Here is a 25,182-nt window from a genome sequence, read left to right on the forward strand (position 1 = left end):
GGAAGAAAAAGAAGGCGGCGGCGGCAGCGGCGGCAGCATGAGCAATAGTAGTAAAAATAGGTATCACACTATCAACCCAGGCAGGACCAGTAGGCACAAAAAATGGGTGAGTGTCACTAGTTAAGGTAGAAACCTTGGAACAATTCCTATCAGAAAACTAACCATGCAACTAAATCAGTGTCTGAGAGAACCAAACCAGTGCCACTCACAAATAATGAAGTACTGCATGTTATTACCAGTGAGCCAAAAGATTAGTAAGCTTACACCCAAAGGTAAACCAACCAGATCTCTAGGACCCACAGTTTGGGTCGCCTGATTTTTTTTTCCCTAGTAAGACTTTGTGAAGGAAGAAGTGCACTGAAATACATCCTGTATCTTTTCATAGGTCTGTAGGAGTTGCTCTGGGCTGAATGACTAGGGACTACCGCAGTTAGGTCTCTTCTTCCAGGGCTTCAAAACAAGGAGTTTCTTGAGTAGTTTTGAGTCACCTGAAGACACATCAATTACCCTAAGTGGTAAACCTCTCTGACACTAATGCAAGTGTTCTTCCTGGCGCCATTTCACCCTGTGCAGATGCAGGTGCAGACTGGTTCCATTAGGTGGAGAGCAGGGGATGGTAACGGGGTGGGAAATAGGGAGAGAGACTTAAGGAAATAACAAATGCAAGTAAATTTCCCCAGCAGGGACAATTAGAAGCAGAATGAAAATGGTCACAAAGATTAAAACTGTAGAAAATGCTCACAATGTAGGATGTAAAACTGTCAAATAACCGAAGTGGCCATTATACCATGAGTGTTTCCTTCATGGGTATAGGCATGTTTAGACTGCTTTGCTGAAATACAGCTAACAGAATGAAAAAGCCACGTGAGCATAAAAGTCACCATTTCAGTCACAAATTCCTAAAATGGCAGAGAACAAAGACACCTTTCCTCAGGAGCACTGATTTTTCTACATTCTAACATCTTTTGATGCTAAGAATGAAAAACAGAAGACATAAATAAAAGTAGTATTTTACTCTGATCATAACATACATAACAGAGACAACACTAAATTGGATTGTTAATTAGTGTGAGTCACTCCAACAAGAGTAATTATATTACAAATTATCTACAGTGTATTCTGTTTACTAGTAAAATGTTATAACATGCACAAAATATAGAAAAAAAATGTCAAAAGGACAGTCTATATTTTTTTTACTTACATTTATAACCAAAGAAACCTTTGGGCTTCTTGCTCTCCAATGGGATAAATGTTCCTATGACGAAATCAGCAATTGCAAGTAGGAGAATCACCAAAAGAACAATCTGAGCCTGGAATTTTAAACATGAAGAATCAAAATCAAATCTCTAATGTCTCTACACTGATTCAGTTTCATTACCTTATAACTTCTGTGACTGAAGGGATTTGTCTTGTTTTCCCAGTGCCTCAAAAAGGTTTTTGAGGCATTCAATAAACTTATACTATATGAGCGATTTTTAAAGAACTATCCTAAAATGTTCAATATACCAGGGGAAAAATGGATAGTGTAAGTAGGATCATGCCAAATATTTCTGAAATAAATTCAGGATGTGCATGCCACCACACAAATCATAAAGCACTATAAATTCCACAACTCTGCAGGCTTTGTATCCTTTATCATTATTTACCATCCCCTCCAATGGAAGTACAATCTTGACATGGGGAACTTGTTTGCTACAAAAACAAGTTTTACACCAGGTCCAAGCACAATGTTGAATGTCTGACAGCCACAATGTTGAAGAAGAAAAAAAGACAGAAAAAAGAAGACAATATCCAGAAGGAAGACTGAAGTAGCAAGGGGACTGGAAGGAACAGTCTATGAGAACTTCCATCTTTCCTCCTACACTCTTTTTGTTTTGTTTCAGTGATATACAACTGACATGTAACAATCTGAATTTCTGGTGTACCACATAACAATTCAATATTTATACACATGTAATTGTAAAGTGATCACCCCAATAAGTCTAGTTAATATCCAGGACCATACATAATTTAAAAACTGTTTTTCTTGTGATGAGAACTTTTAAGATCTACTCTTTAAAAAAGCAACTTTTAAATATGCAGTATAGTATTAACTCTAGGCACCATGCTGTACATTACATCTCTCTGAGATTTATTTGATAACAGCAATTTTATACATTTGACTCCCTTCACTATTTTGCCATATTCCCCCACCTCTCCGCTTCCACTCTTAACCTCCCAATAAAGTTAGGCAGATGCTCATGAAAACCTGGAAACCATGGAAATAAAAACTGCTTAAATGCTCATCCTGTCCTATGTAGGATGAAATTCTATTCTTTTCAGTTAAGTCAAATGGTTAAAAGTATAAGTAAATGAGTTAATTATATACTAATGACTTAAAAAAACAACCTTGGGAAAATTATTCTTTCGAAATTGCCTAATTTTTGATATGATAAATATTATTATTATATGATAATATATATGATCATATAATATACCATATATATCATATGATCATATATAAGATCATATAATATATGATCTTACATGATATATAAAAGGAAATATGACACCTAGAGGGGACTTGGAGATCCTCAGCAGATCCATATGGACACGCAGTCAGGAAAACAGCTGTACTGAGGAATATTCTCTCAGATATAGAGAAATAATGCCAGGTGCTCTGCCTACTAGTTATTAACATGTGACTTTAGCAACTTTTCCCAGAAACAGCGGTCCTGGCTTTGGTAGCCATGATTTCTGAGACGTCAACAGCAAGGAGCGAGATGAGCTTCTCTAATCTCTTAAAGGCACTAACTTGACATTTATTACCCCTGTATTTATTTTTGAAGTTGAATTGTTAAATTACAAAGCCAAGAGTTTAATTTGGGCTACCTGACATATTGACCTGAGTGATTCTAAATAACTTCAATCAAGATTAAGGGAGGGGAGGGGAAAAGAGGAAGAGGAGAGGGGGCAGGAAATCCAAAGTAGAAAGTATTGTATTTAAGTGGATGCTTAGGACTGACTGTTACCTCTGAACATTCCCGGCCTTGTCGGATAGAAAATAACCTGATACATAAACTTCCCTGAAAATGGCCACTTAAGAAATATTTAAAATCTAAAAATATTACCACACTTTGAGTAGTCTCTAAACAAAAGCTCTAAAAGTTCTTATGTTAAATACATACAGATATTCCAGTGAGTTCATTACTTACTTTTGCTTCCCATTCCATTCCAGCCACTGAGATACCTAAGAGGAGCACCACGGTAATGGCTCCAATAATTCGAATATCATTGATTTCATCTATCATAAGTATGGAATGTTCCTAGAAAACGAGAATTATAAATATAATGAACAATTTCAGTTATTCAGATAAATTCTTTAATTCTTCTGGAAACCTTCAGAGATATCAGAATTTCTTACATTAAGAAGTAGAATACATATGTAAGGAATAAACAGGGAGGCCTAAGAAAAAGGAATAAATAACTATGTACTATTAAGGCACCATTCAAGAAGCTCAAGACATCAAATATATGATCAAATTAATAATGCTATATTTAATACAGACTTAAATAAAAAATGAAATTGCTAACAAGCAAATAAAAATCATAATACACTTAAGCAGGACTCACAGTTAGCATTTTTTAAAGACATATATTTTGTATTATTGTGATTAGTAAACTCATGTTTTTAATGGTCTTTTATGTTGCATAAGAAAAAGAGATGAATACACATTCATGTAGATGTCTAAAAACACACACTGTTCCCACTCTAACAAGCAAAAGTATTTGTGGTTTAATATCTATGACATTAAAAACATGCTAAATTAAATAACAAAAGAATATTAACTCTTAATAGTTATACTGCTTGCTTTCTTACAGTCCTTGCTTTTCTCATCCCTTAGGCCTATACAACTAAGGTCAATGCCAACATAAGTGCCAGTCTCTCTCAAATCTTACACTTTCTAATGGGCGGCTTCCGACCATAGAACAGAGTTACAACCTAATCTAACATGATGGACAGCTATTAAGTGTCTCTCCAGGTCGCTCTCAGTTAATAATGGTGAATCCTATTTCACTTCTGCTGCTTTAACTACACACACACCTTAACTCTTTTCAAACAAATCCTCTTCTCAATGCCAGGGCAATATTATCAACTACTTCCTAGCCAGCTCTACTTGGCTATACCTCTGGTTCTTCCAATCAGACATCCCAAATTACACTGTCCTGTGCTGGTCTTTCTCAGTGAATGCCATTACCCTCCATTTAAACCTCCAACTCAGAAATCTATTTTTTGTACGTAAATCTATATATCTATGTATTTATATATATGAATCTATATCTATAAACCTGAAATCCTTTCTCTTTTCTCTAATTTCCCTTTCTCTTTCTCTAATTTGCTATATCTCAATAATCATCAAATCCACTCATTTGACTTTCTAAAAATCTCTCCAGTTCACCAATACCTCTCTAGCTACACTGGTCATTATTTGAATGCACACCACCATCCTTTTTCAGGATAGCTATAACTTTCTGAATGGTCTCCCTATAACTTTCTGAATGGTGATCCCTCAGATCCATGCCCTATACTATGGTTCCATGTTTCTTCAAGCCCCAATATGATCTTATTCCAGCCCCTAACTCCAACTGAGATTAAGACCCCAATTTAGTAGCAAATAATAGCTTTACTGATTTGACCCTTTTTTGCCTCTCTAGTCTTAAATCTCTATTTTATGCTACAATTATATAGAAATATTTACAGAATTTAAAAACAAACAAACAAACAACAAAACCACACTATACTCTACCCCTTCTGGGCCCTTGTTCCCTTTTTTCTCCTATTCCCTCATGGCACATCCCACCTCTCCTACCTGCCTACTGACTGCTAGACTCCCTTCCTTGGAAAACCCTTACTCACACTCCTTTGTGACCTCTGCCCCTTTCCTAGGTGGTAGTAAGTGATTACCTTTTGTGTTGCCAAAGTCTTCTATAACTACCCACTTCTGACAAGGTATTATCATTACTTTGTCTATCTCCTATATTAAACTTCTTGAAGGACACGTTCTGTGTTCATCACTGCTTTCCTAGGTCCAATACGAGGAGTGGCACATAGACCTCAATAACAATTTGGGAAACCAATATCTAGAAGTGGAAATTACCTTAAGCAACTCCACCACGGTTTCTGCAAATCCAACCACATACATAGCAACTGCAACAGCATTGGCAAAAGCGAAGATCAGTCCAATTGCACCACCAAATTCTGGCCCTAGACTTCTAGATATTAAATAATATGCTCCTCCTATGGGAAAGGGGAAAAAAACCAAAAACACTCAAGTTAGGAATTTAAATGTCAAACAATCCTCTTAATTACACAAAAGAGTTCAGAAAGCACATGCCTTCAATAAGCACGACTGTTAAATTAATAAGCAAGTGCGAGAGCATATTTTCAGGAAGAAACATCCCAAAAGAATTCTTTACAACCCACTTCATTCATTAACAGTTCTCAACATTCTGCCCATATCAAATATAAAATCATCTGGCCTTTTAAATCCCTATTCTCTCTTCTAAAGCTTAGATGAGAATGGACAAAAGCCTCCTTCTCATATTCAGATACCAATATCATCTCCTAATGGTTTTCTAAGTAAAGTTTTAGTCTTAATGTAAAATCACAGTTGAGATGATTGCAATAACCTAAATTGGTATGGTAATTTGTTGGTAACATGACTACTAAGACTCCAAAAAATTTCCAAAGAAATCGCAAAGAACAGCAAGTATAAGGTGATATCCTAAATAGATATAATTTATAGTTTAATAAATCCTGACTAAATGCAATAGTCAACAAGGACATTAAATGAACTATCATGAAACATATATTTTTTTTAACTTAAATAATCAGTATTATGATTTTGAGTTAATCTAATGCTTAGTTGAAATCTCTAAGAATTCTTCTAAAATTCTATTTTATTTCTGGCCTCTAGGTCATAATCAAACTTAGTTTTAATAATAATGAAGATACACAAACTTATATACATATTCTTAGATACTGATGAACTGCTTAATTCTTAAGGCCATAGGAAGAGGGACGCCTGTGGCTCAGTCAGTCAAGCATCTGCCTTTGGCTTAGCTCATGATCTCAGGGTCCTGGGATGGAGCCCCATATCAAGCTCCTTGCTCAGTGGGGAGCCTGCTTCTCCTTCTGCCAGCTGCTCCCCCTGCTTGTGTTTTCTTTCTCTGTCTTTGCCAAATAAAATCTTAAAAAAAAAAAAAAAAGACCATATGATGAAATGCCATTTAATACCTGAGTATTTCTCCTGTTCTCTCAGTATAATAAAGACAAATATAACAAAAAATTCTATAGTTCAATAAAGTACAAAGCATGCCAACTTCATTCTGGAAATACCTGTAATATGTTTCATAGTTAATTCTATCAATTCTCTCAAAATACACTATAAAACCATCCACTCTAAACTTCCTTAGTTACTTATTTCACCATAATTTCTATCACCTTGGAATCCTCAAGAAAAAAATGCAACCTGATCATTTGTAATGACTGACCTTATGGTTTTTTAATCTGATGAAATTACCTAGGAATTTCCCAGAAATATTTCTGAACACTAAAAAATTCTAATGGACTTAAAGACAAATTTTTCATAAAATAAAGATCTTAGCCTAAGATATTAAATTGATTATAATTAATCACAAGAAAAATCCCTGAAATACTTTAATTATCAAGACTATATTTAACATATATGTTCACAAAATTGATTTATGCTATTTCATTTACTGCTTATACAAACAATGAATTACATTTATCCTGACTTCACAGATGAGAAAAGTAGGTCACCATGGAAGGTTAAGTCATATCCAGGATCTAGGTTGGCATCTGGCTCCCTGCCAAGTGAGGAGTCCTCTTCTTCCCTCTCCCTTGCTCCTCTCCCCTATTTGTGCTCACTTGCTTGCTCTCTCAAATAATAAATAAAATATTTAAAAAAAATAAATGAGACTGAGAAACATCACAAATAAGACCTATAAAAACAAAGAATTAATTCATGATGTACTTTATAGTTTTGATTTCAAGTCTCTTTATTACTAAGAAGAAAAAATAGATATTTTAAGGTGCATTTAATATGGCAAAACATAATGGGAAGGGCAATTCTCCCTGGGAATTATGAATATAAGTAGGCAAATTCTGATATTTCAGAACTATTTTTAAATAGTTTAAAATATCTACAATTTAAAATATCTAAACCTTAAAGCCCTAAACCTAGTTTTGTTAATTTTTAAAAGATTTTTATTTTTTTCCAAGAAAATAAAGAGTTCATGGATAATAAAGAATATAAGAGTATCTGCTAATCTCACTACACTTTTACTCCTGGCGAAAAGCAAACATTCTCTGCCTTGTTTCTTTCACTTCTACTACTATTTCCTATAGACAACCAGTTTTAAAAGCAGTTTTCCTTTTTTTGTTGTTTTGTTTTCATCAAAATCAAAGATAGTATTAAAGACCTACCACTTAGAGAGACTGGTCTGGTATTTTTACTAATACGCATAAAGCAGGTATTCATCTTGAATATAAAATTTCTATTTTGTTAAGAATTACATTTTACTTAATTCTAGCTAAATACTGTTCTCATTCCCATTTTACATATGAGAAAATCAAGGCTTAGAGAAGTTAAGTAAATTGACCAAGGTCATACAAGCAGCCAGGGAAGAAGAACTGGATTTAAACTCGGGTCTGGTTTGAGTCCTTACCATACAATATGCATGACAAATATCAGTCTTTTGTTATGACTGAAAATGGCAATGAGAAGGAAGAATTACGAATGAGTAAAAGGCATCAATAGACAAAAATTACTTTCTTTTAAAAAAATCTATTTGTCAAACAAACACAGAAGTTAATGTTGAAAAAATATTCTTCACAGGGTTTCGTAATATGGCCATAAACTACACCCAACTCATGCGTGTAGAGGACATAAATGAGTCAGATACCAGAGTACTAAGTAATGATACTACATACAACTGGGTTCCATTTTCATCACATATTGATTTGGGGTTGTATGTCCCTATAGCTCTTCCTAAATTTCACATCAATAACAAAACCCCAACTGGGTTAACCAAGAGCTTAAGATTAAAAATGTATTATTGGCTATAAAATACGTGTCAGCAAATTTCAAAGATCTGAAATGATACAGTTAATGTTACTGACCACCTAAGAATTAAATTAAATGTATGGAAGTTCCCTAATATCTGTAAGTTACACAACATACTTTAAAGTAAACCACTGGTTAAAGAATACACCACAGGGAAGTTAAAAAGTACTTTTAGTGAATGATGATGAAAATAGAACATATCAAAATTAGTGGGATATACCTAATGCAGAAATTATAGTGGAACTTTTTCAAATGTTTGTATTAAAATGACATAAAATCAATGATCTAATAAGAAGCTTAAAAAGAAAAAAGAGTAAATAAAACCTAAAAGAGAAACAAAGTACTAAAGAACAGAAACCAATAAAGGAAAATCAGCAAAGACAAAAGTTGTTTTCAAAAACATTAACAGAACTGGTAGACAATGAACAAGACAAAAACAAAAAAGAAAACATAAATAAACCAAATCACTAATGAAAAAAGGGACATAGTTATAAATCCCATAGTCATTAAGTTAAAAGGTAATATAATCAATTTATTACAATGAATATGCAACTCAGATGAAATGGATGTCCAAACTGTGGTAAGAAGAGGAAAATGATTAAATCTTATAGCTAACTAAGAAATTAAATTTATAATAAAAACCTACACACACACACACACACACACACACACACACAATTTATAAAAACTACAGGTCTAGATAACTTCACTGAAGAGGAGGTGAAAAGATCAATCTGACACAAATTCTTTCAGAAAACAAAGGAGTAGGAGATGCCAGCCAATATCCCTTTTAAGATGGTCATCATCCTGATACCAAAATCTGACAAAGGTTATTAGAAAGAAAGAAGATTTCAGATGAATATTCCTCATGATCTTAGACTCAGAAATTCTTAACAAAATGTTAGCAAATAAAATGTTGCAGAAAGTGTAACATCTCTTAGGAAGTGGAACCTACAAATGCTAGGTTAAGATTCAAAAAACCATATTAATTTGTGAAAGTAACAGAGTAAGGGAGGAAAACCATATAACCATGTCAGAAGACGCAGGAAAAGCACAACAAAATTTAATATCCACTCATGATAAATACTCTCAGCAATTTAGAACGATAACTTTCTCAATCTGACAAATGACATTCTCAAAAAACCCGTAGTCAACATCTTCTTACTTGTGATATGTTGAACTTATTCTACATAAGAATGAGCACAAGGCAAAGATGTCTAGTCTCATCACTTCTATTTACCACTGTATAGAAAATCCTAACTAATTCAATAAATGAAAGAGAGAGAGAAAGAAGAGAGAAAAAAATTCTAAAAATTGGCAAGAAAAAATATAAGCCATGTCTATTCACAAATGACCTATTTATGTTTATCAAGATCACAGAGTAATGGTGTCAAAATACTAAAGGCTATTTTACTTCTCTGTATAAGAAACAAAACATGGAAAATAAAATTTACAAATACCATTTATAACCAAAGAACATGAAAAACCTAAGGATAAATTTAATAAAATATAGGCAAAACATATATACTGGAAAATATAAAACACTACTATAAGAAACAAAAGATCTAAATAAATGGAGAGAGACAAATTTTCATAAACTGCAAGATTCAGTATTATTAACATAACCATCCTCTCCAAAAATATTTTTAAGACTGAAATACCAAACCCCATTAAGATTTTATGGGCTTTTTGCTTGTTTTTAACAGAAATTAGTACACCTAGTCCAAAAATGTAGGTAGAAATACAAAGGACCTTGAAGAGCCAAAACAATCTTGAAAAAGAACATAGTTGAAAGACTTAGAAATTATAAAGGTAAGCAATCAACAGTAACTGGAAAAATTACTTCCATAATTCTCCCATAAATGGGAGAAACAAACTTATCAAAGGAACAAGCATATAGTCCAGAAAATACACAAACAATTGATTTTTCAACAATGGCACCAAAGTTAATTCAAAAGAGAGAAGACAGCCATTTTAATAAATGGTGCTAGACCAAGTACTTACGCAGGGAGGTAGGGAGGGAGGAGAAGCACACACTCTGTCTCACTAATACGCAAAAATTTGAAACTATTGACAGTCAAAAACCTAAGTTCAAACTATGAAGATACTAGACAAAAAGAAAAAAGAATTTCTTCATAACCCTTAAGATATGCAAAAGATTTCAGTTCACTACACAAAAAAAAAAAAAAAAAAAGCCCTAGCCATAAAAGAAAACTCAAGAATCTGGATTTCTTCAAAATGGTAAACTTCTGGGGCACCTGGGTGGCTCAGTGGGTTAAAGCCTCTGCTTTCGGCTCAGGTCATGATCCCAGGGTCCTGGGATCAAGCCCCACATCAGGCTCTCTGCTCAGTGGGGAGCCTGCTTCCTCCTCTCTCTCTGCCTGCCTCTCTGCCTACTTGTAATCTCTGTCTGTCAAATAAAATAAATAAAATATTAAAAAAAATGGTAAACTTCTGCACTTGGTAAAAAAAGATTAAGAGAATTATAAAGTGATGAGGCAAAGTTGAAAAATGGGGAAAAATACATACATTAAACAAATCAACTGTATTGAGAATATATTTTTTTAAGAATTCCTACAAATAAATAAAAGATAATACAACTTAAAAATCAGCAAAAGATTTGAAAATATTACAACAGAAGTTGTACAAGTGGTCATAAGCACATGTAAAGATGCTTACTGTAATTAATCATCCACAAGAGTAGGTATAATTAAAAATACATAACAAGTGTTGGCAACAATGTAGAAAAACTGGAAGTCTCATATATTGTTGACGGTAGTATAAAATGGCACAACCACTATGGAAAACATTTGACAATTTCTTATAAATGAGACATACAAGTACCTCACAAATCAACAAATCCACTCATAGGTAATCTCCCAACGTATGTAAAACAATACAAACACAAAGACTTGAATAAGACTGTTCCTGTCAGCTTATTCATAATAGCCTCACCCTAAAAATAATCCCAGTATCCTGCAATAGGTACTAAATAATTTATTGTTACTATAGGTATACAGTAATAAAATAGAGTAATGTATAGTAATGCTACACTACAACAAACTACTAAACATACAGAATAACATGGACGAATCCCCAAAACTCTATATTGTGGTAAGACACAAAAAGAGTACCTTCTGTAGAACACAATTCCATCCTGGGCTAGAGGAGAGAGAATGATTTTAAAGGAAACTTCCAGTATGATGAAAATAGTATGTATTTTGTTTGAGCTAGATTTATATACTTATCAAAACTCAAAGAACTATAAACTTAATGTGTATATTTCACATGTGAGCTTTACTCTAATAATATTGACCTAATTAACTATAAATCTATGTCAACAACTACCATTTCAAAATTTAAAAATGGTACAAAATGATATAGCAAAAAAAATTTATGTGCTAGACTTCAAGAGAAGATTAAATATGTCTTAAGCAAGTTCATCGACTCACTGCTTTTAATGAAAGGAGACAGAAGTTACTTCTAAGCTAGACCATGTGTTAAATCAAAGTTTTGTTTTGTTTTGTTTTTTTCTTTTTGGAGCTTTTCTTAAAAGGCAATTAAATAAGGGCACCTAGGTGGCTCAGGAGGTTAGGCATTCAACTCTTGATTTTGGCTGAGGTCATGATTCCAGGGCTATGGGATAGAGCCCTGTGGTGGGCTCCATGTTCAGCAGAAGGTCTGCTCAAGATTCTCTCTCTCCTTCTGCCCCTACCCTCTGCATGTATATTCTCTCCTTCTCTCAAATAAATAAATCTTTAAAAAAAAGAAAAAGCAATTAAGTCCATAAATTCATCTACATTTTTTTTTGGTAAAAACAACCCAACCCAAGTTCAGGATTAGCATCAAACATCTGCCAAATGAACAGAGTTGTGACCCAGATTCTTCATCACCACCTAGCACCAACACTCTCCATTCACTTCTGTGGTTGTTAGGCGTAACCTCACAGAATCCTAGTACTGTAAGGCAATTCACTGGTCATCAGGCCAACCTCCTCATTTTACATAAGGATACAGAGATAAAAGTAAGTAGTGATTTTAAGCAATAGTGATGGATAAAGCCATGGAAAGACCAAAGTGATGTGTTGATTAGTCCTACAAGTAAAATCAACACTAAAATGACTGCCTCATCTATTTCATATTGTTCTAAGAATTGATTTAAAACTCCTTAGAAAAATAAAGCCCTATTAAAACTCTATTTTAAATTTGTGCAAAATACTAAAAATCTTTATCCTTGGCTGTTACTAACATACAGAATTCCATGAGTGGTGTATAAGGGTAACAAAGGTTTTTGAAAGCAGACATTTTATTTAAAAAAAATCGACTTTATCCTGTTTCTTTTTTCAAACAGGTGTCACTGGATTTGAAAACTCTTTTCAAGAGCTCTGTCTTGCTAATTTTTGTTATAAAGCATTAATCAATGATTTCCTTAGTTTCTTCTACTAAGAACCCGGAGTTAACCAATGTGAATGTGCATGGTCAGTTTTACTTTTGATTAGGAGTACATTTATCAATCAATCTTTGTAGAAAATGGGATTACCATATACAGCTATTATGAACATTCAGAACAAATGAACTGAACTCAAACGGCACTTTCAAAATAAAATACACAAAGACAAAAACCCCCACGCAACTAGACAGGAAGGAAGGAGGAGTGCTTACTATCTTTTGAACATGCACTCTGGATGTTTGACTAACAATTATGCCACAAAAGAGACATTTCTTAAACCACACAGGGCTCCTAGAGGTTCTCATCACAAGGTAAATAACATGTTTTTCTTTGTTTTCCCTTGTATCTATACAAGATGATCGATATTAACTAAACTTACTATGGCAACTTATTCACAATATGTGTCACCTTAAACTTGTTCAGTGCTATATTCGGATTATATCTCAATAAAATTCTAAGAAAAAAAAACTACACATGGTTCAATTTAGTACTTGCTCTTTTTATCTGCTAACATGGACTAAATACTATATATTAATGTGAAACATTTTTTAAGCTTTAGAAATACGTTAACTTCCTTTGAACTATTTCACCTTCTTGTAACTCTTGTTCACCCTTGATAAAAACTGCACAAGAAATCTTAACTGTCCAATATGCTGTTGAAAAATCACAGTCAACATGTGATCCAGCACATCCTCAGTGCTGTAGGTATGGGGTAAGGAAGTCTGAACAGAAGCAAATCTTGACACGTTTTTCTACCAAAATGAACTTCCCCCAAAGAGTAACTTGAAAGTAATTCAATTTAAAATACAAACTAATCCAACTACGAGGTAGAAAAACACATATAAAATAAGATAAAATTGGAAGGGTAATGGACTCCTGTTAAAATAAGTTAATTTGGGGCACCTGGCTGGCACCTGGGTTAAGCATCTGCCTTTAGCTCAGATCATGATCCTGGGGTCCTGGGATTGAGCCCCTCCTCAGGCTCCCTGCTCAGTGGGGAGTCTGCTTCTCCCTCTGCCTCTCCCTTCTGTTTGTCCTCTCTTGAAAATAAATTTTAAAAATCTTTAAAAATAAGTAAAATTTTTTAAAAAGTTAATTTAGCAATGTGACACTATGAGGGGATAATTTTATGTGTCCACTTGCTTGGTCCTAATGCTCAGATACATGGTTTCCATAAGGGTGTTTTTAGATGACATTTACAATGAACTGATAGACTAAGAGTAAAGCAGATTGCCCACTGTAATGTGGGTGGGCCTCATCCAATCAGCTGAAGGCCTGAACAGAACAAAAACAAACTTCTCCGAGCAAGAGGTAAGAGGGAGGTAGTTCTGCAGTAGACAACCTTTGGATTTGAACTGCAGCATCACCTGTCCTCTGGATCTCCAGATTGCTGACCTGCCCTGCAGATTTTGGACTTCCCATCCTCCACTCCATTATCATATAAATGAACTTCTTCAAATAAATTTTTCTTTATATATACATACACATCATACTGGTTCTGTTTCTCTGGACACTCTATTATGAAAATAATATGTATATGTAAATATACAGAAATCCATATTTCCATTTAACAGCAACAAACAGTAAGGAATTAGAATTTTAAATAGTAACTTTACAACAGCACCAAAACCCAATTAATACTTTAAGTATAAATCTAAAAAAATATCTGCAAGATCTGTATACTGACAACTGAAGAACTAAAGAGAGATAAATGATATTTATGAAATGGAATCCCTGAGAGTTAAGATGTTAATTCTCCCCAAACTGACCTCTATATTCAACAGAAGTTCAAACTAAATTTCAGCAAGACAGTTTGCAGAAACTGACAAAGTAATTCTAAAATTTATATGGAAAGGCAAGAGAACTAGAAAAGCCAAGACAATTTTGAAGAAGAACAAAGTTGAACAAACTTCAAGAAATACTATAAAGCCACAGTACCAAGGGAGTATGTTATTAGATTAAGGACAGATCTTCAGAAAATGTACCAGAAGGAAGTCCAGAAATAGACTTATACATGCAGGGTCCATTAATTTTTTTCCAGCTTTACTGAGATATAACTGACATACGATTTTGTAAGATATATCCTGTGAGGTTTTGACATACGTACATGTTGCAAGATGTTTACCAAAATAAGGTTAATATATCCTTCACCAAAGAGAATTTCCATTTTTGTTATTGTTTTATGGTAAGAACATTTAAGATCTACTCTCAGAAAGTTTCAAGTATGTAATACTAATTATAGTCTGCATCCTATATGTTAGATCCCCACAACTTCTTATAACTGGAAGTCTGACCAACATCTCATCATTTCCCTTACCCATCAACCCCTTGTAATCCTTTTTTTACACTCTGTTTCTAGGAGTTTGGCTTTTTGAGATTCTACATAGAAGTGAGATTATATAGTATTTGAGTATTTGCCTTTCTCTAACTTATTTCACCTAGTATAATGCCCTCAAGTTTCATCTATGTTGTTGCAAACAATATCTCCTTTTATTTTTATGGCTAGATAATATTCTATTTTGTGTGTGTGTATGTGTGTGTGTAAGATTTTATTCACCTTTCAATGAATGCTTAGGTTGTTTCCATGCCTTAGCCATTTTGAGTAACGCTGCTCAAGGGGGTGCCAACATCTACAACAAATAGAAATTTCATTTCCTCTTAATAAATACCAAGGAAGTAGGACTGTACGACCATATGGTAGTCCTGTTTTTTTATGAGAAACCTCCATACTCTTTTCTACAGTGGCTGAACCAATTTTCATTCCAAACAGTGCACAAGGATTCTCTTTTCTCCACATCCTCACCACGACTTATCATCTTTTTTTTTCTTAAAGATTTTATTTATTTATTTGACAGAGAAAGACACAGCAAGAGAGGGAGCACAAGTAGGGGGAGTGGGAGAGGGAGAAGCAGACTCCCAGCTGAGGAGAGAGCCCCATGCAGGGCTCCATCCCAGGACCCCAGGATCATGACCTGCGTAAAGGCAGACTCTTAAGGACTGAGGCACCCAGGCACCCCCATCTCTTGTCTTTTTGACAATAACTATTCTAATAGGTACGAGGTATTAACTCATTGTGGTTTTGATTTGCATTTCCATGATGATTAGTAATGTTGAGCACCCTTTCATGAACTTGTCTTCTTTGGAGACATGTCCATTCAGGTCCTTTGTCTTTTAAATCAGATTATTTGGTTTGTTGCTATTGAGTTATAGAAGTTCCTTCTCTATTTTGATATTAGCGCCTTAACAGATAATATGATTTGCAACTGTTTTCTTTCATTCTGTAGGTTGTCTTTTCATTTTGTTGATTGTTTCTTGTGCAGTGCAGAAGACTGTAAGTTGATAAAGTCCCATTTGTTTTTGTTCTTGTGCTTTTGGTGTCATATCCAAGAAATTCACTAGGAAGACCAAAGTCACAGGGCTTTCCCCCTATGCTTTGTTCTAGGAATTTCCTGGTTCTAGGTCTTAATTTCCTGGTTCTAGGTCAAAATCTATTTTGAGTTAATTTTATGAGTGATATAAGAGGTCCAATTTCTTTTGCATGTGAATATCCAGTTTTCCCAACACCATTTAAGAGACTATCCTTTTCACATTGAGTATTCTTAGCTCCTTCATCAAACATTAGATGAGTGTACACATGTAAGTTTATTTCAGGGCTCTTGATTCTATTCCACAAGTCTATATATCTTTTAATGCCATTACCATACCATTTTGATTACTATAGGTTTAAAATATAGTTTGGAATTGAGAAGTGTGATGCTTTGTTCTTTCTCAAAACTGTTTGACTATTCAGGGTCTTTATGGTTCATGATAATTTTTCCTATTTCTGTAAAAAATGCCCTTGGAATTTTGATAGGGATTACACTGAATTGATATGGAAGGAACATAAGTGTCCATCAGTAGACAAATGGGTAAGGAAGGGGTGTGTGTGTATGAGAGAGAGAGAGAGTGAGTGTGTGTGTGTGTGTGTTGGAATATTACACAGCCATAAAAAAGAATGAGACTGTGACATTTGAGACAACATGGATGGACCTAGGCAAGATTATGCTGAGTGAAATGTCACAGTGAGAAAGATAAAACTTATGATTCCATAAGTGGAATTAAAAAACAAACAAACAAACAAACAAGTGAATAGACAAACAAAAAGCAGAATCAGACCTATAAATACAGGGAACAAGCTGATGATTACCAAAAGGGAGGAGAGTAGGAAGGTGGGCAAAGTGGGTAAAGGGGAGAAGGAGATACAGGCTTCCAGGTATGGAAAGAATAAACAACTGAAATAAAAGGAGGCACAGCCTAAGGAATACAGTCAATGATATTGTAATAGTGATGTAATGGGATGGATGGTAGCTATACTTGTGAACACGGCCTAATGTATCAACTTGTTAAATCATTAAGTTGTAGATCTGAAACTAATGGTAACACTGTGGGTCAACTACACTAAAAAAAAAATTCAAAATCTCTAACTAATAAAACGCTTCAAAAAGTTGTTACCCAAGAAACAGGGGAAAATGAGAAGTTTGAGACAGACATCCTTTATCTCCCATGAAGAAATGATCAATGTACATAATATGAAACATCTGTGTATTTTGCAGTATCTGTGGAAATTGTATAAAATAAAGGTTATTGAGGAAAAAAACCCTCAAAAGGTGAAGATAGCAAAAACATAATAAAGTTATCAGTGATAAAGTAAACTAACAATTTTTGCTCAGAGTTCATCTAGTAGGATTAGAAAATATACCAGAATTCTTATAGCATTAAACCACCTACTTCTGTAAACTTACTAAACAATTTATCCAAAGCCACCTTATGTAAAATTCCAAGGAACCATTTTGAGAATACAACAGAGTTCTGAGAGATCCAAATGGATCCAATATCCATGTTGATTATTGTTCTAGTTAATACATTTTAATACCCTGATCTAAACATATACAATGATCTGTTTGCATCTTAACACTGCACAAATTTCCTCTGTTCTGTTGCTATTATTAAGGCAAGTAGAGAAAATGTGTTAACCAACATTAAACCTTCAGACTAGGACTGGGGGCTATATTATCATTATGACTGATCACATGAATAAGTTAAATTTGAAGAGTCAGGACATACTGCCCTAATTCTGCAGCAGAAAATTTCAAAACCAAGTTGAAGTATTTTTAATCATCAAAGACTCACAAAATTGAAATGCCACCAAATGAGTCAAAGAGAAAACCCAAGTCAAAAATTATTTATAACTGTTTGCTAGATTCACATTCAAACTATTTGTGGTTTGTAAGTAGTATTTTACTAAACTGAAAACAATGTTTTGCTTAAGTCTAATAAAATCTCAAAATACAACTGCTAGAGAACTGCTCGTTACAGCTTCTTCAAACATTTCACTGATCTGAAAAGCTATAATGTGAAAGAAATTCTCAGTAAAAGAAAAGAATTATGGAGCTTAATTCTAAGTTACAAGTCCTTCCTTGGTGATGACAGGAATGAATGTTAGTATTACTTCTCATGTTACTTTCACCTATATAGAGAAGGAAGAGGTCTTCAATTATTTCAGAGAAAGGAAAAAGAATATAGGATCTTCCCTGACTTTCATTGTTACAAACCTGCTGCCCATCACAGAGAGCTCAATAATTATCTGCTGAATGACTGATATACAAGTAATATAAAATTTCACCTTGGTCATGGAATAGACAGGTTTATATTAATTTTACATTTTCAGAACTACCTATTTGAATTTGATGGTAACCTGGATTTTTGTTTGAAAGTATACTGAACTTTCAACTTAATGTTCAACACATACAATGCAACACCATTCAAAAACTAGCATTTCCTATTTCACAAATGAGACCGCGTTCACAGACTGTTTGAGGATGGAAGAACTCCCTGTCTGAGGCATCTAGAAAATACAGATCTTAGGGGCGCCTGGGTGGCTCAGTGGGTTAAAGCCTCTGCCTTTGGCTCAGGTCATGATCTTGGCTTCCTGAGATCGAGCCCCACAACGGACTCACTGCTCAGCAGGGAGCCTGCTTCCTCCTCTCTCTCTGCCTGCCTCTCTGCCTACTTGTGATCCCTGTCTGTCAAATAAATAAATAAAATCTTAAAAAAATAAAAATACAGATCTTAAGTGAATGTGACTGCTGGCCAGCACCCTCTTGGAGAACCTGCTGCACGTGGCCCAAGTAAATTCTGTAAAACCCAGGCCTCAAAAACACCTGATAAGATGAGCACAACAGTAAAGAGCTCTGGGCTCCCAGCAGGCCACAGTCATCTGTAGAACCTATGTGTCTGTTGGGCCAGGGATTATGACAAAGATGAAGGTGAGAGGTACCTGCTAAAGTTACTTGGCACTGCTATTCTTATTCTGTGCAGAGGGCATGATTCTCTAACCTGCTAGTAGCTTTTAGCACCTAAGAACCTTTACTAAAAACTAATGAAGACTGAAACTATGCATCTTTTATTTTCTAAATTTTGACTCTTTTTTTTTTCTTTTAAAGAAACCTTGAATGTTACCATATAATCTTTATCCTAGATTTCATACTTGGACATAATTATATTTGTTTACAAATTGGCAGTTACTTCATATAATAAAAAACAGCTGCACTTTTCTAGTGTTATCTTTTTAATCTCTAAAATGTATTGATAAAGCCAATGTTAAGGTAACTTGGCAGTAAAATTAAATTTCTCCAAAGGCAAAGAGCACATAGCACTATGAAGAGTATGTATTTCACATACTTCCAAAGAGACAGAAACGTACCCTATAAATTGAGAATAGAATATTATTCAATATTAACAAAATATAAATAAATTTTATGATTGAGTTAAGAATCAAGAAAAACTATTCAATATTACCTCAAAATAGTTTGTTATATTAACAAGATAATGAGGCAAGTTCAAAAGAAGATCTCCGAATTGAAATTACATATAGAGCAACCAAAACCTTCAGGTAAAATATTTCCTTATTAATTCCCTTAATAATCAACCTCCAGTTCATGGATAATTCAGATGGATCACCAGACATCACTATTTCCATGGTATCCTTCCATTTCTCCACTCTAAGCGCTTCTTTGGCACCCTGACCTGTGGCTATTTCTAGCTGTAGTCCTCTCTTCCCTGTGTAGCCATTTTAGGAGAAGTAAAAAATCAAGTCCTCAGTAATTGGACTAGAGGAGATCCAAACCTGGCACTCTTGGGCCCACCCCACTAAAAGACAAAACAGTTTTTTGTTACAAATGGCAAAAAACCCACACCTATAAAGTGCGTCTCTCACAGTTGGTTTTAAACCATAACTTCCACTCTTTCTTTCTCCTTGGAAAATTTTGTCAAACAAGTATTCCTGGGGTGCTTGGCTAGCTTGGTTGGTGAAACGGGCAACTCTGGATCTCAGGGTTGTGGGTTTGCGTGTCACGTAGTATGTAGAGAAAACTTAAAAAAAAAAAAAAATTCCGTGTTCCAGAGAGATTCCTAGTCTGGAATTTACTGTCATCATGCTATAGTGTCATTTAATATATTGCTCTCTCTTCTGTATATTCTCTGAAATGCTTCTTGGAACTACAGGCATGATATAATTCCGATTCAGTCCCTCGAGAAATAATATGTCACATGCTTTTACTGAGTAAAGAGCTTACAAAGTTGAAAGATTTTGATTCTCTTTCCTTTTCTTGCTACGTAGAACAGTTATCAAATTAAAAAAAAAAAAAAAAAAAACCGTCAGGCACCTGGGTGGCTCCCTAGTTAAGCGTCTGCCTTCGGCTCAAGTCATGATCCCAGAGTCCTGGGATGGAGCCCCACATCGGGCTCTGTGCTTAGCTGGAAGCCTGCTTCTCCCTTTCCCACTCCCCCTGCTTGTATTCTTTCTCTCTCTCTCTCTCTCTAATAAATAAACAAAATCTTAAAAAAACAAAACAAAACTCATCAGTTTCTTGATTACAGTGATTTTAGGTAAGGAAATTTTCATTCAGAAAAACTTGATTCCACATGGGTTTCTTCTTATTTATCAATTTTCATTCATAGCATTCTTCAAAGGTAAAAAACAAAATTCTGTGCTGTCTGTGAACTTACGAATTTTATCATACATTAGGTCTTCATTTAAACTAGTTATTATTGGTAGTAGTATTGCTGTTTGAACTATCCAAACTTACGTCAGCATTAGCTCCTTCAAATGGGCTCCTGGGTCCTTCTGACCTGAACTAGTAGCCTCTGTTACACATCCTTTATTTTCCAATGTGAAAAATGTCTAGGCTCTTAAAGTAAGTTTCCTGCCCAGATTTGGAACCAATTATTTCTCCAAGGTCCTTTGGTATTCCTCTGAATGAAAATACATCACGTGGGCACTAGGGGGGCTCACTGCTACTGGGCTGGTTATTTGTTATATGCAATTTTTGCATATAGAACCAAGCAACACATACTTTGGGTATAAAATGATAAAGTCACACCAATACTTTCAATTTAAATCATGACTACAGGGTAATATATTCTTGCCAGATTTAGACCTCTATCAACTTTATCATATGGTGAAAATACCATTTTGTTATGAAACCAAAACAAATCTCATTAGGACTGTCCAAGTTCCATGAAGCAGATAAAGGGATGACAGAAGGGGCTTATAGTCATTGAAAAAAATCTCCAAAAGGCTTTCACTGCAGATGATGATACAACTTGCTTGTATTCAGTAAAGAATCAGCCAGGTTTCCAAAGTCACCAATTGACAAGTGAAAAATGAACTCCTTCTAACAAAGTTTCAAAGTATGTGCTCAAATTCTCTGAGCTAGATGTATTTATGAATACATACAGAAATTGGTAATTTTGAAAGATGAAGTGGCTTTTTAGTTACAATGCAGGAAAATCTATGATTCTCCTAAGTTTCACATGGAGAAAAATCTGTAGGGTTTATGCTGCCAGTGGCTTCATGCCCCACTACTCCCACTGAGGCTTACAACCTTGATTGGAAAGCTTGAGGATAAGGAGAAATACTTCGATAATTTGCTAGTCCACCACATCCACTTCTTTCACTACCATTCCACAGCAGTAGCAGAAATAAATGAAGCATGGGGCATGGTACATAAGAAGCCAAAAAGAATCTCTGTGTTGTCTGAGTAACTCTTTGGACATATCAACATCTTATACCCCAATATAGCTCATCCAGACTCATGTATACATAGAAGTTGAGCCAAGAGTCATGCATGCTTAGCACAGTCATATTGCTACCAGTATCCCCCACGGCCATAGTGATCTGGATCTAGCAGTATATAAGAAATATGAAGACAATGAAGACAAATGAAAGGCTCAATTTGGTTCCCTCTCTAAATACCTGGTGTAGACAAGGCAGAAATTGTGTATGTCTAATGTCAAATATGGATCTGTAAAACAGGTGAGGCAGATGTTACAAGCAGATTCTCCTCTCGGTTGATTGCTATGACAACTGTATAGGAGCTGGTAAAGTCCATTTTCTTTCCTTTCTCCAAGAATATCCGCATTCCATTTAAATGAGTTTTGATTTGGAAAATGCAATTTTTTTTCTTCTTGTTCACAGGCGTCCCAAGGCCATTCTTCTGGTCTCCTGGGTACTTTCCCTGGGAAGGTAAAATCTCACAAAGCAGATCTTGTGGATTCTAATGAAAGAGGCCTCAGAGACCTGAAGAAGAGAGCTAGAGTTGATAGTATGGATTCAAAGTCCCAGGTTTAACTTCCACAAGCTGTCAGATCATGGGAAAAGAATTCTAAGTTTCCCTAAAAGGGGAGGAATGAGGTTACACCTGTATAACCAACCAAATATAGGATGCAAGCTCCTGATATAAGAGCTAAAACCAGGAAGGAGGTAAGAGACAGCCCAACAGAGAAGAAACCGGGTCAGAATCTCCATTCTTGCTACCAAATACAATGAACATCCTAAGTAATTTCAAGCATATATGTTCGTGTATGGGCCAAAATTAAATTTTACATTCTAATATGCTAGTTTGAAAGTGCTTAGTAGCAAGTTTCTCACCTATATAGACCTATGCTGTTTCTAAGATAAACATAATTAAAAAATTTAAACCTCAGTTTACTGAGTAACAGTAATCTAGTGACAAGGATGTGAAAAGACTGAATTTACCTCCACGTACAAATCCATTAGTAGCTATTGCTGAAGTAGACAATCCCGTGATAGTTGTCACAACAGTGGCCATTATAATTACAACAACTGACAGACCTTTAGGGCAAAAGAAAAGAGACTGAGAATATTTATATTTATTTCAACCTGCCTTATCTAGAATTGGTTAGTATACAATGTTTACATTATATTTAACAATTACCTCATTTCTATCCCATTGTAGAAAAATCTACTCAAAAATTTTTAAAAATTAACATTAAGACAACACTCTGACACAACCAAGAAAATAGTTTAGAATAATGCCAATTGTTTGAATTTTATGAGGTTCACAGCCTAGACGAGCACATGGTTACTTTGCTTTTTCATTCTCAAATGAATCAAGTAGTATGTAACTTTGCTTACCTATTCCAGCTTGACCCACAATCCATGACAATCTAATGAAGAGCATAACACCCCAAATGTTTAACATACAACGTACCTAGTAAGAAAAGAGGACAAGTTTCAGATGAAGGCAAATGATCAAAAATAATACATCAGTAAATGCAAAACTAGCCAAAAGGAGGACAACATCCATTTAAAACTATAGAAAGTCATTTAAAATTTCTTATCCTTCTCTTAATACTTTTTAAAAAGAACTTACTGAGAGAGCTAAAATGTAGATAAATTTAAGTGTAATATAACATCACAAAGACCTGAAATAACAAAAGGTACTAAACAAGTTTAAGAAATATTTTACCACTTCAATCCTAAAGAAATAGTTCCTATTCCTATTTATCCATGCAACTAAGTTTAACTTTTGCTTATTTTTTAATAACATCCTTCTTTCATTTCTTCAGAAGATTTAAGTATTGTAAAGTACATCAAAACAAAATGCTAATTGTTCATACACCTTTTTTTTTAGAGTATTTATTTAAGTAATCTCTATACCCAGGGTGGGACTCAGACCCTGAAAGAGTTGTGTACTCCTTTGACTGAACCAGCCAGGCACTCCTCACACATCTTTTAAAACTCTGAACTATTTGAGAGAGTTTCCAATTTATTTTTACTTTTCCGTATTATGCTTATATACAGAACACAGTCATCTAAAATACTAAAATCTAAGAAAAGGCAAACAATATTACCTGAAGCTTCTTCACATTTATTCTACTGATTAAGCAATGAAATTACTACTGGAACTGGGATTTTCCCTTTGCTTCTCTCCTAAATGTCAACATGACTCAAATTAAGTTCTCCCAATATCCCAATGGGAGGTCAGTTAGTCTACCACTCTCCTCCAATCAGTTCCTTAGTGCCTATTCTAACACAGAAAAAACAGAAGTACATCTGGAACTTAATCACCTGAACCTATCTAATGAAGTAACCTCAACACTTAAGAAAACGATTCTCTTTCCCTGTTCCATGTTAATTTTCATACATTTCTATTCAAAAAATAACGAGGAATATTTAGCTTTACTGCCTGCTCAGCTTTCTTAATTCTGATGCTTCCATCAATTTAATAGTTTCATACTGAATTTCTGAAAAATGACAATATGTGAGATTTATAAGAGGTAATAAAATAAAATTTGAAGGAAATCAAGTATAACATGACTCTGTTAATACATATATTCTGTTTCCTTTACTGAATTTAATATCCACAAGAAAAGGAGGTACATATAATTAATTTGGTTTTCCATAACATTCACATAAAAAGAGAACGAAGAGCTCTCTTAAGAAATGATGAGAACATCAGAAAGATTTTATACTAAACAGAAATGCTCTAAAATTCAATCTATAGGTACATACTAATACACCCTTGATCCAGCCAAACTTCACAACTCCTTTACTTTCCGCAGTGTACGTGACCACAGCATCTCTGGTTGGAGTACTTTCTTCCCCATTGGCAAAGCCATCCTCAAAAGGTTCCTGGTTAGAAAAGGAAATGTGAATTATGCCTAATCATCTGAAGTTTAAAATCACCTGATGAAGACAAATATCACTAAACACATTTACCATATTTATGAGAACACCAGACTTTCAAGAATCAAGGATGTCTGTACACTTCACTTAAAAAATAAATAAATAAATAAGTGAAAGAAAACCCTAATTACTGGTGTTGAAAAAATGTAAATCTTATCATGACAGCAAACCCATTTTAATAATTTCAAATTTTAATAACACTGTGGTGGTATCTGGAGAACAAATAAGTAAGTACAGGTTTAACTAGAAGTCAGTTCCAATCTGTCTCTTCAGCCACAACTTTAGAGTATCTAAAGTGGCATCCTTCCCACAAATGTAATTTCAACATTAACAATTTAAAACTCCATCACCAATGAACAGTTCTCCCTCTGTAGTCCATTACAGCAGGATTCCCATGGATCCCAAGATTCATTCCTAACTCCTGCCTTTACTCATTTTGTATCTGCATTCAGTCAGTCACTCAGTACTCTTCATTTTTCTCCTCATAATTTTTCTTAGATTCAGACATAAACTGGTGTTAACGCTTCATGTCTCATTGTATTTTTAGTTTTTCGCTCTCTCCATTCTCCTTCC

The 25,182-nt window shown here is 34.5% G+C and overlaps 1 protein-coding gene across 2 annotated transcripts in view; it reads right to left on the reverse strand.

Annotated features, from left to right (window-relative positions):
• SLC12A2 (solute carrier family 12 member 2) overlaps positions 1–25,182 on the reverse strand; it is a 104,294-nt gene that overhangs the window by 53,097 nt on the left and 26,015 nt on the right. For both annotated transcript variants that reach the window (XM_045075224.1, NM_001310166.1), the window contains exons 2-7: positions 24,436–24,555; positions 23,056–23,131; positions 22,657–22,752; positions 5,139–5,278; positions 3,195–3,305; positions 1,202–1,310 (exon numbers count right to left, since the gene is read on the reverse strand). In XM_045075224.1, the coding sequence (XP_044931159.1) occupies positions 1,202–1,310; positions 3,195–3,305; positions 5,139–5,278; positions 22,657–22,752; positions 23,056–23,131; positions 24,436–24,555 (652 nt within the window). The remainder of the gene's footprint in view (positions 1–1,201; positions 1,311–3,194; positions 3,306–5,138; positions 5,279–22,656; positions 22,753–23,055; positions 23,132–24,435; positions 24,556–25,182) is intronic.

This window comes from Mustela putorius, unplaced genomic scaffold (assembly GCF_011764305.1).
Source record: "Mustela putorius furo isolate JIRA1106 unplaced genomic scaffold, ASM1176430v1.1 tig00000145_pilon_pilon_pilon, whole genome shotgun sequence".
NCBI lineage: Eukaryota > Metazoa > Chordata > Mammalia > Carnivora > Mustelidae > Mustela > Mustela putorius.